The sequence below is a fragment of the Canis aureus genome, chromosome 3, assembly GCF_053574225.1.
Source record: "Canis aureus isolate CA01 chromosome 3, VMU_Caureus_v.1.0, whole genome shotgun sequence".
Taxonomy (NCBI): domain Eukaryota; kingdom Metazoa; phylum Chordata; class Mammalia; order Carnivora; family Canidae; genus Canis; species Canis aureus.
Genome location: NC_135613.1, coordinates 34,361,496 through 34,376,156, shown reverse-complemented (window position 1 = coordinate 34,376,156; position 14,661 = coordinate 34,361,496). Strand labels below are relative to the sequence as shown.

General features: G+C 53.7%; 1 protein-coding gene across 6 annotated transcripts in view; it reads left to right on the top strand.

Annotated features, from left to right (window-relative positions):
• Positions 1-3,765: 3,765 nt before the first annotated feature.
• The window catches only part of SSBP3 (single stranded DNA binding protein 3), a 163,812-nt gene continuing 152,916 nt past the window's right edge, over positions 3,766-14,661 (top strand). For 3 of the 6 annotated variants that reach the window (XM_077891864.1, XM_077891862.1, XM_077891860.1), the window contains exons 1-4: positions 3,766-3,926; positions 4,846-4,918; positions 5,161-5,222; positions 7,879-7,963. In XM_077891864.1, coding sequence (XP_077747990.1) covers positions 3,871-3,926; positions 4,846-4,918; positions 5,161-5,222; positions 7,879-7,963 — 276 coding nt within the window. In that variant the 5' untranslated portion in view covers positions 3,766-3,870. The remainder of the gene's footprint in view (positions 3,927-4,845; positions 4,919-5,160; positions 5,223-7,878; positions 7,964-14,661) is intronic. The other 3 variants (XM_077891866.1, XM_077891863.1, XM_077891861.1) reach the window with 1 other exon arrangement.

The window sequence follows — 14,661 nt, the reverse complement described above, 5'->3', positions numbered from 1 at the left end:
TCTGTCACGGAAAGAGGCTTTTGGACAGAGGATTTCCCAACCGCGGAAGCTCTATGGAGTAAGAATTTTTGTTTGGGTAAGAATTCTGGGTAAGAATTACCCAGACCTGGAACAGTGCTTGGTACATAGTAGATGCTCAATAGATGTGTACTAAAAGAAGAGAAGGAAGATAGGGAGGGACAGAGAAAGGATGAAGGAGTCTGGGGTGGCTACGTGCAATGACCTGGTACATTCTGGGGACCAAAAGTATAGTAGTTCCAGGTGGCTGTGGTTTAGGTGGGTGGGGTTGGGAGAGGGGCCTTATCTAATCCCATTGTTGGCAGTATCCCTTTCTTATCTCCAGCCTGGGCCCAGAGCTACTTTGAGCATGAGACCATTTTTTCCTCTCCTGGTTCCCTAGCCCCTGGTATGCACACTGAATGTTGATAATGCACACAAGTATCGAACCTGCGCCGGGTGGTGGAGACACACCGATGACTCAGAGTTAGTTCCTCTCCCTGCCTGGTCTGGTAGAGGAGACAGACAGTAAACAACTGGCTACAACAATAGGCAGAATGAACAGAGAACCACTATGGAGGTTCAAGCAAAATGAGACCAAGCAGGGGGACAGAGGAGTTTTGCTCCAGGAGTGAAGAGCAAAGAGGTTTTGGAAGAGATGCACAGCGTAGGAGGCGATGTTAGCCTTCTATGGTCAAAGGGGGATGTTGAGTTAGAAGGCATTCAGGTAGAGATAGCAGGCCAAAAGATGTGTGGTCTAGGGAAGGTGGAGCTGGGGAGGGGGGTGTTCAGTGGGGGGAAAGGTGGGTTGCGGTTTTGAAGGCTGTTCTTGGGTGTTTGGACTGGTTTCTGATAGGACTGCATCTTGGATCATTGTATGCACACTTGGTTGGGGCTGCGGAGTGGTCCTGCTTTCAGGTGCCTGTCAACTCCCTTCTTTTTAGCAGGCTGGGGGGCTCCCTGTTTTTTCTCTCTGGGTCCTCTCACTGACTCTTTTAGCTTCATCACAAGCCTTCTGTGTCAAGGCCTAGCAAAGGGCAGACCACAAGGACAGAGTACCTGGCACAGGTTCCCTGAATGCCACTTCTCTTCTCCTGCTACATATGCTCCGGAAGAAGGTCTTTTATTCCAGGGTGGGGGTTGGGGGTGGGGAAAGAAAACTATAGAAGGGAAAAATCAGCATCCTAGAACATCAAATTCTCAAGAGAGATTAAAGATCTTCTAACCCTCCTTTCCCATTTGACAGGTGAGGAAAATGATGCCCAGACAGATAGATTTGCGGCGCAGTCCTGGTGCTGATAGGGCATGGCCAACTTGGTAGATGCTGCCATCATAGAGCTAGAGAAGGGCAGTGTTTTCCTTTAGCCAGGACCCGATGGATACTCACCATACTCGTAATTCGTGGGCCTTGCAGACCCAAGATGAGTCAGGCTTCTTGTGAGTCAGTCTGTTGACAAGCCATCCCTGGCCATTCCTAGCCCATCAAAAATAGAAGTCCAGGGGAAGGGGATGAACAGGCCAATTTAATTAGCGTGGGCTCTAAGGCACCTTAAGTTAGCCCTATTAAATTAAACCGCCTAGGGGAAAAAATAACTGTAATTATTTCCTTCTCTCCCCTATCGTTGTATTTCAACTCCCTCCCAACATCCATGCTTCTCATTCACAAAACAACCTCTCAACTAGGGGCTAGCCTACGGACAACCATAGACTGGGGTTCAGTATTTCCCTTTATCTGTCACCTTCCCCTGCGATCTCTAGGTCCCAGCAGAGAACAGAGTGCGTCCATTGGCATCCGTAGGGCCTGGCTGTATTCTAATTTAGGGAGACTGTTACACGGAGTAGAACATTATTCCAAAAATGCACCGAGTCTCCTTCCTGAACCAATGCAGATCGGTTTGCTGCGGGGCATTTCTTTCAAAAGCCCCTTTTCTCTTTTCAATAGATCAAAATAGGCAAACTTTAATGGTAGGAGATTATTCTTTATTTTGTAGAAATTTAGTTCTGAGTTTTCCTACTTGAAACGTGTTTTCCCCAGGACACTGACCTATCCTTTAATTGTTTGGTGCGAGGCATGTTAGGGGGAGGGGCGTTACTTGTTTATTGGAACAGCGCAGTTAAAAAAAAAAAAAAAATCAACCTAGGCTAACAGTTTCAAGGCTCCCCTAAAGATGTATCCAAACAGGCAGCCAATCAGCGCTTACACAGCTTTTTCTGCTTGACTCTTTTAAAGAGACAGTGCCGACAATGTTTTATCACATTTAAAGAGAACCGCGCTCTAAACGCAGTCTGAAAATGGGGGAGTCTTCCCCTATTTCGCCGGATCCTGGTCTAATAAGGGACTCATCGTGTGTACTCGGGGTTCTCAGAGTGGGCAGAGAGGAGTCAGCGGCAAATAGCTGGGTCACTCTGCCACCCCCCCCCCCCATTTCCCATTGTACACCTGGGTCACTGACAATGGAAGCTTCCCCTCCCCCCAAGTCTGACTCTCATCCCCCCCCCCCCACCTCCCCAATTTAGCTCCATTTATTTGAAGTTTGCAGATTCCTGTGGCGCGCATTCCACGTTGCAGGGCGCCCAGGTGACGCCCCCGTACCCCGCCCGCAGCGGCACGGTCTCCCGTGGAGAGGCCGACGGGCTAAGTTGCCAGCGCCGGCCGACCTGAGAAATTTGGGAGCTATCACTCTTCCCTTTTCTTAGCGCAAGTCCCCCGTCCCCTCCCCCAGGCTCCCCAAAGCACGCCAAGGACCTTCTTCGCGCGGCTCCACTTTGGGGCTTTCCGAAGTATTTTAATGATGTAGTAAAGGAGCCGCCGCGCGCCTCTGCGCCGGATCGAGCCGCCCAGCTCGCAGCGTGGAGCCCCGGGCCGGGCGCTCGGGCGGCGCACTGGGCAAGAGGGAGGGCCGGGGGCGGGGCGGCGGGGGAGCGGCCGGGAGTGTGGGGAGGGGGTCGGGGTCGGAACCCGGCGCGGGGGGCGGGGGGCGGGGGAGATAAGGGCCGGGCCGGGTCGGGCCGGGCCGGGCCGGGCGGGGGGAGGCGAGGGGCCGATAAGGGAGAGGGACGTGGCGGGAGGGAGCCGGCGGCGCTCCGCTGGGGGGTCCGCGCCCCCTCCCCTCCGCCGCTGCCGCAGCGCCCCCCGCCCCCTCCGGCGGCCCCCGCCGCGGCCGGGCCCGGCCCCCTCCCCCTCGGCACCTACGGGGAGGGGAGGCGCGCGCCCCCGCCCCCGCGCTCCCCGCGCTCCCCGCGCCCCCCGGCGCCCCCCGGCGCCCCCCGGCGCCCCCCGGCGCGGCCGCAGCAGCAGGGGCCGCGGCTCGGCGGAGGCGGCCGCAGCGGGGACTGCCTGGGCCGGGCGCTGCCGGGGCGTCCCTCCCGGGCCGCCGGGCCCGCCCCCGCGCGCCGATTGGCCGGAGCGCCCGTCCGTCGCGGGCCGCCGCCGCCCGCCCCGCTTCCTCGCCCGGGCAGCCACGTTCGGTTGCGCTCCAAGTAGACCAGCGGCAGCGGCGGCGGCAGCGGTGCCGGAGGCGCGGAGGGCGGCGCAGGCGGAGCCGGGCGGGCGGGCGGCGGGCGAGCGAGCCGGCGGGCGGCGGGCGGCGGGCGAGCGGCGGCGGCGGCGGCGGCGGCGGCGGCGGCGGCGGCGGCAGCTCCAGCTCGGGCCGAGCCGGCGCGGGAGGAGTTCCAGGGCGATGGGGCCGCGGCCGGGGCTGACGCTTTGACAGCTGGAAAGAGCGCGGAGCCGGCGCCGGGGGGGAGGGAGGGGAGCGCGGCGAGGAGAGCGCGAGCGGGCGAGCGAGCGAGGCCGGGGAGGGGGCCGGGAGCGAGGGGGCAGCTCGGGAGCGGCGGCGGCGGCGGGGCTCGGCGCCCTCTTCCCTGCAGACCATGTTTGCCAAAGGCAAAGGCTCGGCGGTGCCCTCGGACGGGCAGGCTCGGGAAAAGTAAGCCCTGTTCTCCTCCAAGTGGCGGCCGCGCCGTCGCGGGGCTGCGGGCGGGCGGCGGGCGGGCGGGCGGCAGGTGGGCGGCGGGCGGCGGGCGGGCGGGCGGGGGTGCTGCGCCCCGGGGCCGGCGCCGTCCGCGGGCGGCGTGGGAGGGCGCCCATTGTTGGAGGCGCCGGGGGGGCCGGGCCGCCGGGGTGGGCGAGGTCCCGGGCGCGCGAGCCCGCACTTGGCCCGGCGGGGCGGGCAGGGGAGGGGGCGCGTGGCTCCGCGGCTCCCGCAGCCCGAAGGCTCCTTTTGTCCGCCCGCGGCGTGAGGAGTGCGTGCCGGGGGCTTTGTTCGGCCGGGAGCGCTCTCCGTGCCCGCCCTCGGCCTCGGGGCGCCGCGCTGGGCAGGGACGGCGGCGCCGGCTGGGCCCGGGGCTCGGGGGACCGTCGCCGCGAGGGGGCGGGGGAGGCGGGCGGTGGGCAGGGCAGGGCAGGGCAGGGCAGGGCAGGGCAGGGCGGCGCGGTGCTGCCCCCTCCAGCGCGCGCCCCGCGCCCCGCGCCCCGCGCCCCGCGGTCCGGGACCCGGTCTCCGCGGACGCTCCCCGGGCCGGGGCACACGGTGGCAGCCGGCGGGGTCGGCGGGGTCGGCGGGCTCGCGAGCTGGAGGCACCCGGCTGGGCTCGGCCCCGGTGCCGGCTGGAAGTTCAAGTTTGGGGGGCCGCTCTCTGCAGCCCTCGCGGCTCGGGGCGGCGCGTCCTCCGGTGCGCACCCCCGCCCCGGGGCGCCGACAGGCCGGCCGCCCGCCCTCCCTCCCGGCCCGGGCCCCTGGGGCAGGCAGCGCGGACGCGGCTGGGAGCCGGCTGGCGAGGTCCAGGGCGAGCGCCCCGGGCGACCTGACGCCTTCCCCCTTTCTGTGCCCCCTGCCCACCTTCCAGGTTAGCTTTATACGTCTACGAATATTTACTGCACGTAGGAGCACAGAAATCTGCACAGACCTTCTTGTCGGAGGTGAGTGCGACTGCCCCCCCACCCCATCATCCAATTTCTTGACACCCCCTCTTCCCCACTATTCTTAGAGCCTTTGTTTTCAGGAGCAGCCACTGTGGCCACCATTTTGAATTTTTATCACCTTTTGGCATTTATTGTTAGTTGGTCCTCACAGCCTTTTGGCTAATACCCCCCCCCCCCAAAGCCCCCAGCCCGCCCGTCCTCTCTGCCCCTCTAAGCGGTGTCTGCTCTCTGCTTTCCAGATTCGATGGGAAAAAAACATCACATTGGGAGAACCGCCTGGGTTTTTGCACTCGTGGTGGTGGTAAGTTTCTGTGGTAGTTTGTTTGGTTTTGTTCTGAGACCTGGGTCCCGGGTGAACAAAGACAGGAGGCCTGGAGCAGACCCCCCGTGTCTTAGCTCTCAGGCTTGGCACAGACCGGGGCACCTCGGGGCGCTCTGACCGGGGCTGGTGAAGGAGCAAAAGAAGACAGGAGGCTGGTGCCTAAAGTTTTTGCCTTCTCTTTGCCCTCCTATTGAGAAACCTACTAAACCGTGTTTAGTGTTTACGAAGAAACTCCTCTACTTTTCTGTCTGTCTCTGGGGCACCAGGCAGGGGCCTGAGAAAACCTGGAAGGATTTTTTTTTTTTTTTTTTTTGGTCAATTCTGCATGCTGCTTTAATTAGGGGGAGTTGGAGTGGGGGTGGGGTGGGGGGGATAGGATACCAGGTCTGTTTTACAACTGGCCTGTCCCTTCCTTTTTCTTCTGTGAGCTCAAACCTGGAGAGAGCAAAGCCGCTGGGGCCTTTCCCAAGCACCCTGAGGAAAAGCAAGAAGGGGCTGCCACTTCCTTTAGATACTGATTCAGACTGACTGGATCTTCCTCTCCTCTGTGGGCCCTCCTCCCCAGCCCCCTCCCCCCCAAGCATCCCTAAAACCACAAAGTTTCATTTTACTGAGAACCTTAACTGCTTGCTGTTGACCTGAGGGAGTGCTTGTAGTTGGTAGTTCCTGGCTCTCTCTTATTTGTGGCAGGTAAGGAGGGAGGCTGAGGGTCAGCAGGAGTGAGTCGCTGTGAGCGTAAGACCTGGATGTTTTGCGGGACCGATTGGTGGAGTCTTTGACATCCTTTTGAAAGGGACAAGAAAGCAGAATGGCCTTTGATATTTTGGTGGAGTTCGGAAGGATCAGAGTGCCGTGTCTTGGGATCTTAGAGCGTTTACCTGACCACCAGTTCATGTTACTGTTCAAGTCTCTTTGAAATGCGGGGGGATGAAGTATCTGTTCAAACTCGCACAGAGAAAATGAGTTTTTAATTACTTCTGCCAACCTCAGAACTGCGGTGTTGTGGCCTCAGGATTCTACCTGTAGGAGCGGGGGATAGGTTTTCTGTGGGGGTGGTTTGCAGAGGTGGGTGTGCCCGACCGTCGTGGTATTTTGCGGAATCTTGAGCTTTTGCGGAATCTTGGGCTTCGGAGTAAAAGTTCCTGAGAAGGGGTTGGGGAGTTGGTAGCGTTAGAAATCTTTAGTGTGCGGAGGAGTTAATCAAATATGTGCAGCTTCAAGGGGCAGAAAGGGATGTTTTTTAGCCTCCCTCTGCAGCTGCTGGAAGCCCCCGATTTTCTTGTTCTATCCGTTCTATCAACCCACCCCCTCCCCCCAGGTCTTCTCATGCATTGTCTCAGCTCCCCCTGAAAGAGAGGAGTCTGTTGTGCTGGACTTGAGCAGTGGTGGCTCTGAGTGGCTGTGTCTGTTGTCTTGTTGGTTAGAAGTTACTTTGTGCCACCCTGAGCAAATGACAGCTGAGGCTCTCCAGGTGGGAGGAAGGGGTGGCACTGATTCAGAGCCCATCAGGCCATGGAATTCAGACACCTTGAGTGAGATGGCTTGTCTGATGACTCGCAGAACTAGCTTGTTTGTGATGGGGACAGGAGCACTAGACCAGGCGTCAGACTTCTGCTCTGGTGCCCATTTCCTTCAAGTGGGTTTCCGGCCCTGGGCCTTAGGCTCCTGACCTGGTGAGGGTTTCTACCCTGTATTAATACCAGTGACTACCCCATGTTTGTGTAAGGTGTTACTGGCTCACAGATGGCTTGTACGTCTGTTCTTGTGTAATACAAAGTGTTAGAGTGACTGCACCAAATTTTGGAGGGGGATGAGGCAGAGATATCTAGGCTCTCCTAGAGCAGAGATATCTACCCTCTCCTTCCCCCACTTGCAGGATTGGTGGACAGGTGCCTCTGTGAGGAAGGCTATTTCAACAAGAAAGGACAAGATACTTGGTTGTCTATAACTTCTCCTTTGGCTAATTGATATGCATTCTTTGAGTGGGTGGGGGGGATGGTTCTTGCATAAGAATTCCTTGGGGGAGGGCCTGGATGGGAGTAGGGGTGAGGAGGGAGAGGTGGGGGGGTGTAGGCTCTGGGCTCTGAGATTAAGAACCTGTAGGTTTCCTTTATTGCCAGTCACCCAGATTGCTCCCTGTATGAATCATAGTCCTGACTTTGACAGTTTAACCTTTTTATGAAATGTAGCCATTTTGGGTGGGGGGGTGGGGGTTGGTAAAAGGAGCACAGATGAAGCAGGCAGGGATTTTTATCCAGATTCCTGCCTATCCTATCTGGGCACCCATGCACAGGTTGTACCACTCTGCCCAAGCTTCAGCTGCCCCTTGCATAAAGTGGGGATAGCCGCCTGCCTTAGAGCACCATGGTCACTGCAAGCAGGGTCACGGGTGTGAGGCAGCCAGCACTCAGTAGGTGCCTGATCCATGAGAACTAACACTCTTACTACAGATGTCGGGCTTGCCAGAAGAGGTTGGTCCATTTTGTTTTCAAGCCTGAGTTTGCCCAAGGAAGACTGGAAATGTGGGATCGAGTCTTTGGGAGACCTAGTGCCTTTAGCACTGTACACTGTGCTCTTGTCGTTGGTACACAAGTGATAATTAGTAACCCGATCTTATTTTATTTTTCGATTGCAGTGTATTTTGGGACCTTTACTGTGCAGCTCCTGAAAGGCGAGACACTTGTGAACATTCGAGTGAAGCAAAAGCCTTTCATGATTACGTGAGTAACAAATTTTTAATCCTGGCAATAATTACAGGGTTGGATAGCTCTAACTTCTTTAGTACCAGAAGCAAATATACAGCCAATTGGCAATGGTCTTTGTTTTCTCCTGGCCTTTCTTCTTGTTCTGCTCACCTCCCTGCTGCCCTTGCTCCGTTCTAACTTGGTGAATGGTGTTTCATAACGTGGTAATTATGCAAAGAGTGTAGATACCTATCTGGAGGATTAAATGGTGGCGTTCAGGGCTCAGCCATGTGAGGTTGATGTCGGAGTGGACAGTTAGCTGGGAAGGGACTGAGCCTCCTTGGTGTTGGTTTAATTAAAAAATTCACCACCACCACCACCACCACCACCACCACAAAAAAAAGCAAACATGAAACTTGTGTTTTGGAGCAGAAGGAGTGGTTGAGGGAGAGTTTGGTGAAATGGACTCCTTCCTTCCTTTCCAGGGAGCAGTCTTTCAAATTGTTTTGGGGTGTGCGCGTGTGTGTGTTTGTGTGTGTTGGAGGGCTCGTGCTGTGCCCACTAAGACCACGTATACTTTGAGGTACTTGGCTGGTCCATAATCTTGTGTTCAAAACGTTCTTGTGAAGATAGTTAATTTCATCACACCATAGCACTTGCTACCCTGTCATTCGTCCTCTACCTGGATGAGTTTCTTAAGATTTATGAAATGCTTATAAGAGTGATGTCTGCTGCATATCCATCTCCCATGGCAGTCCCCCTCAAAAAAAAAAAAAAAATTAGACTCCAAACATGGGTTGGAGTCAGAATTTATGATCAGATGAAACATGATCTGGGGGAGATGGGAAATGGAAGGGGAAGTGTCTGCAGTTCTTCCCGGCCTCCTTCCAGTCTTTGCTTCCCAATGGCCTTGTAGATGGGGTGTGTACATGCATGCGAGCGAGCACATGCACATAAGAAAGAGGTGCTTTATTTGGTCTTGCGCTTTTTCATAAGGTGGGTGGGAACGGGTCTTCAAGCTCTAGAGCATGGAAATTGGTTTCTTGAACATTGTCAGAGCTCACCTACCTGGCCAGGCCATGTGTGTCCCCTGCATGCAGAGGTTGAGACTGGCTTAGGACACTAGAACCCATCTGGTTGAGTGTTACAAGTGGTCATATCCCATTACCATGAATGCTTTTATGGTGAAAATTTCTCCAAGCACTACGGAGGAGTCAGAAACTCAGCTGGAGGTTGCATTGGTTTTGAGAATATTTAATGGGATGAAATTTTGTTATGACTGAAAAGTTAATGCCCTTGGAACAGAATGCTCAGAAAATGGACCAGTCCTTCTGCCCTCTCCAGAGCTGAGAAAGAGAAGCTGGCAAATGGCACTCATGGTCTGGTAAACTTTTAGTAGTAAAAGGTGAGGTGACTGGTTCTCTTGTGATGTGGTTCTTCTGGGAAAATCCGTGGTGATGATCATAGGGTTTCCTGAGCTAGAGGTTGGGGGAGGAGGCTAGGAGGGTACATTAGGCATATAAAAATAGTTGGTGAATTTGACCTTTCTACCTAGTAAAAAAAAAAACCTTGCTTTTTTTTTTTTTTTATTTTTATTTTAAACATACGGAGAGCGAATTCCTATATGGTCAGTCTTTGCTGTGCAAGTAGTTTCATTTTAGAGTGGGGGTTAGTGGATGTGCCTGTTTGAAGGAAATCTCATGGTAGAGGATGTCTATGTTATCTTTTGCAAGCTGTCAGAGAAGTTTAATAATTTTTAAGTTTGGTTCTCTAGTAAATGATGTAAGATTTTTCTGGCAGTTTGTGGTTTGTTCTGCCATCTTGAAACAGTATGGGTGGCAGGGAAAGCTTGATGGGTTTGCTTTCAATATTATTTGTTAAGGAATGGTGGCATAATTATGGGGAGAGTACTGAAATTGGTGTAAATGTGTAGAAGATGCTACTAAGCGTTGAAGTCCTACTGATTGAGGCCCAAGATTCACAGATTTGCGGGGGTCAAAACCCTTTCTTCTTACTTTTTATTATTTATTATTTTATTTTATTTCATTTAAAAAAATTATTTATTCATGTGAGACACAGAGAGAGAGGCAGAGACCTAGGCAGAGGGAGAAGCAGGCTCCTCACAGGGAGCCCATTGTGGGACTTGATCCCGGATCCTGGGATCATATTCTGAGCCGAAGGCAGACGCTCAATCGCTGAGCCACCCAGGCATCTCAAAACCCTTTCTTTTTAGATTGGAATTCTCTTGGTGTCACTGGCCTGAGATTGAGGTTGTGTGGGAGCAGGGATGGAGTGATGAATGGGAACAGAGAGGGAACATCTGTATTTTATGGGGTGGCATTGGATTGCAGAGGTGACAGAGGAGCCCCTGGTAAATTAAGAGAAAATTGAGAAAAGGAACCCTCTCTTCTTTTTGTGCTTCTCAAATCTTCCTGTGTTCTTTCCATTCCCATGGCTACCATCTAGTTAGCCCTCATTCCTTCTTGCTAGAATTGCTGTTGTCTCTTTCCGGGCTCCCTTCCTCTTATCTGGAATGCATGCCTCTCTTATCCATTCAAATCCTATTCATCTTTTAACTCCTTGGTGGACTTTGGTGATAGTTTTCTGCACACTCTGATCACTCCATCTCATTGTCCATGGAAACCATCTATACAGAGCCTTTGCTGACGGCTTTCCGTGTGCTAGGCCCCTGTGCTGGGTGCTTTGGTTTAGTCTTTCATTTCAAGCTGCCAGTGGTCGGGTGAGAGAAGGAGTTGCTAATTCCATTTTTCAGATGAGGAAGCTGAGGCAGAGAGGTTAATTTGCAGCTAAGTGGTAGAATGAGGATCCAGACTCAGGCCATAGCTAATTCCAGAATTGGTGCTCCTAACACTGTCGAGGCTCAGCCCTGCAGGTCCGTAGCAAGTGTCATTTGTTTGTACCTATTCCGACTAATTTCTCTTTTAGGGTTGTCTTTCCAACCACAGCTTATTAATTTTTTCCATGCCAGAGCCCATTCATCGATCTACAGAGCTATTCATCTCTGTAGCTCCCACAATACCTTGCACACAGTAGGCATGTGTGCTAATTGAATGAAGGGGTTAAGGAGCTATGGGTGAGGAAAAAATAGGTAATTTGTGGGTCACTGAGTAGCGTGGCTTGGAGCAGCCATTGGAATATTGGAAGATACTCCTTTGGTGATTTCACCTTTGCCGAGTGATCTTGAGCCAGGCGATTCTGATGCTGGTAAACTAGTTACCTTACCTTACCTTACCTCTTGTTAATACAAGTGTGCAGTAACTGTCCTTCCATTTGCTGTTGAGGTGATTCAGAGATTCTCCTGGTTTGTGGGGGAGTCTGTGCAGCCCAGGTACCACCCAGGCTTTGGGGGGGTGTAGTGAGTATTAAATGCTTTCAGGGCAGGGGTGGAGGGGGCGTGCCCAGGTGCTGTGGGACTGAAAGGGTCTTTGGAAAGGACCTCAACTGGGAAGATCCTGGTCTCTGTTCTGGAGAAAAAATTTTATGTTCCTGGCAAATTGCCACCTCTTCTTGATAGCAGTGTCAGGGATCAAGTGATCATGGGTCAAGGCCAGGCTGTGGGGCCTGAAATGAACCAGGTGACTCAGTGGTGAGGGGGCTTAAATTTTCTTTGAATTGGTGAGTTTTTATTTGAGTCACAGTCTACTGCCCCTCACCCCCTCAACACACACCTGGCACGTTATTTGTAAGCATGAGTGCCCTGATGTTGACTAGGTGCAACGTGGAGTGTTAGGGCATTTGGTGTAGGAGCAGACTTTTTTTGAAAAATCCGTTTACCTTAAGTCGAAGAGCTCTGACCCTGGGAGGAGGCTCATAGGGACCCTGCTGTCATTTCCCAGCTCTTCAGTCAGACCAGAGCTGTGGTTCTCAAGGGTATTTGGTAAAAGCCCTTGGGGTTCTTTGGACCCTGTTGTCTGGGTCCTGGCCTTTTGTGGAGTGGACACGCCCAGTGCCACTTGTGTCTCTTACATCCAGTGGTGTCCTAGCCACCTTCTCTGCTCGGTTGTCCTCTAGGGTCAGTGTGGCTGGTAGAAAGAAGTGTCTCTGGTGCCTTCTTGGCTCCCCAGCAGCCCTGTCTCTCCTTGTGGTAGCTAATTGTGTGTTTTCTTCTTGATGGCAAGAAATGAGTGGAGTAGGGAAGAGCCTAAGGCGGCCTCTGAGCTGAAGGTGCTAGAGGGCAGCTGGGCTCCTTGCGCTGCTCACGTCACTACATTTCTCATAGCCCCTTTCAGCACGTGCTTGTGGTTTGGCGTCACGGTGGCCTTACTGGTCAGGTGTTACTAAGTTTCATCCCCATTTCACAGATGAGGAAACCGAGGCCTGGAGTTTAGATAGTTTGTCTAAGGGCATGTAGCTGAGTCGGGGCGGGGGGGCATGGGGATGGGGTGGCAGAGCTTGGGCTAGCTCTTGGTGTTTCAGGTTCTGCTGCTCAGCTTTTGACAGCCCTCATTTGAGAACAGAATTTCTGCTGAATGGAGGAGGGAAGGGGTTTGCAGTTGACCCCAAGTGTCTCCTGTACAGAGTCACTGAAGAAATGCATTCAGCAGAATTAGTCTGAAGTTCCTGAGAGGTGATCTACAGAGTCACTGGTGGAAGTGGGACAGGAACTTGGGAAGGGAGTTTGTTATGGTGCAGTGGCCCATGTGGCAGGGAGAATGTGATAAAAGCTCTGGCCTTCCCTTCCAGAAAATACATGTGTCCCCACAAAGGAGACTTTGTACCTAATTTCGGAAGATGTGCAGGCTGCTGCTCCTAAGCCCAGCCCTCCTGTGATTCTCAGGAAAGAACTGAGAGCATATACTAGACATGAGGTCCCAGAGAGCCCCAGTTTCTATGCTCTGAGGACCTGAGGTCCCTTTCTGTTCTGCTCTTGTGGGGCTGGCTCCCTTGCCCCTGTGCCCCTGCAGCAGGACTCTGCTGACCCCTGACCCCACTGTGAGCCTGTGTCTCCAGGAGCCTGTGTCTCCAGGCGGTGAGAGGGGATTAGGAAAGTGCCCCAGAGGCCTAGGCGTGGAAGGGAGCTGAGGTATTTGTGGCTCTGTGGCAGGGGTCCAGCGTCCTTGGTGGGTTTGAAATAGCAAAGTGATATTTGAGAGGGCTCTCCTTGGATGTGCTGAGCTGGGGTTCCTGCCAGGCTGGGAGTGTCCACGCCCGCCAGAACCTTTTGGGGGCAGGGGAAGGCGGAATGAGAGGGAAAGGGCCACGACCTGGCTCTGAGGAGCTGGGGAGTGCTCTCCCCAGAGATAAGCCAGCCTAGCCATCTGCCCAGAGGTCCTGGCAAGTTCACAGCAGTTGCCTTTGGCTCTGACCCTTGGCACCCTTGTGTGGCAGATTAAAAAGACAAAATACACACACACAGTTATTTCTTTCCCCACCCGCCTTGGAGCTTAGACTTTGTGTCGCATCCTTTCTTCGGGCTTCTACCCTGTTTGCTGCAATTCCTCTGACCCCAGAGGCTGCCAGACTCTTCTATCGGTGGCTAATTAAACACTAAATGAGTAACTGGAATTGCGTTTTGCCAGAACTCAGGCTGTGCGGCCACCTTAATGGGTTTCAAGTGGCGGCAAGACCCCACATTGCAAATCCTTGCCCTTTATTTCAAGGTGGGAGGTGGGGCTGTGGCAGGGGCAGGGGGTGGTGGTGGTGCTAGAGTGGGGGGACCCAAACAAAGTTTTTGGCAGTGGTCACTTCATTTGAACTCCAAGACCAGCCGTGTGCACGTCTTTGCATAATGCCATCTTTGTTAGCTACGCATTTGCAAACTTGGACCGAGAGTTAGCTCTGTGCCAGCCAGTGCTCTGAAGGAGCCAGAGACACCCAGCTCTCCCCAGAGTGTCCCTTAGGCTGTCTTAATTTTCCAAGGGAAGCGAGTTCTCTAGTGGAGACCTCAGGCCAGAGCTGCCTTGCCCCCTTCCCCTGACTTTCCTGCCTGTGTGTGTATATGCCCGTGCCCGCGCATGCGTGTGTGTGTGTGTGTGTGTGTGTGTGTGTGTGTGTGTGTTTTAAGAGGGAGAAGTGGAGGGGAGGTATGTACGCTTGAGGGCCTGTCAGCCAAGATAACAGAAATGTTACACTAGCTGTAGCCTTTATAATAGCGTCTAGGGTTTAGAGTATTTAGAAAAATTAATCTTTTTTAGCTTGGTAATAATTTTGACCATGGCACAAGTGCATTAGATGATTCACATAAACTTCTTTAATACATGTTGCTAGGAGCTTACAGCAAATAGACAATAACGATTGTTTGTTTTTGATTCGCCAGGGTAATGGGGTTTTTCTGGAGCCTTGGCGAGATGAGTTTTAGAGATGTTTCTCTCCCTGTGTTATGCTTTTCTCGGGTCTGCAATCCTCTGCATTTGGAAGGGTTTGGGCTCTGAGTGGTGGTGGGGACGCACACCTAAGTTCCAGGCCTCACCGTCCTCTCCTGGTGGGGTGGATTTGCGGATCCTCTGTTCCTGCCTCTGTGGAGGGTGGAGTGATGATCCCTTTGCATGGTTGTTGAGAGTGAAGTATCCTATACGTCAATTGGTTGTCTGTCTGTGGCTTGTGCTTGGTGAGTTTGTTTACTTTCTCTTTGCAGCTCTAAAGTTGTCCCCCCAAACTTTTAAAATGATGGGGACAGCAGCGTATTTTTCTGGGAGAGCAAGCCCACCTGTAGGAACTTTTGGAACACTTGAATTTCCCAACAATGCCCTGCAGTGCCTGGGCTCCCCTGATGT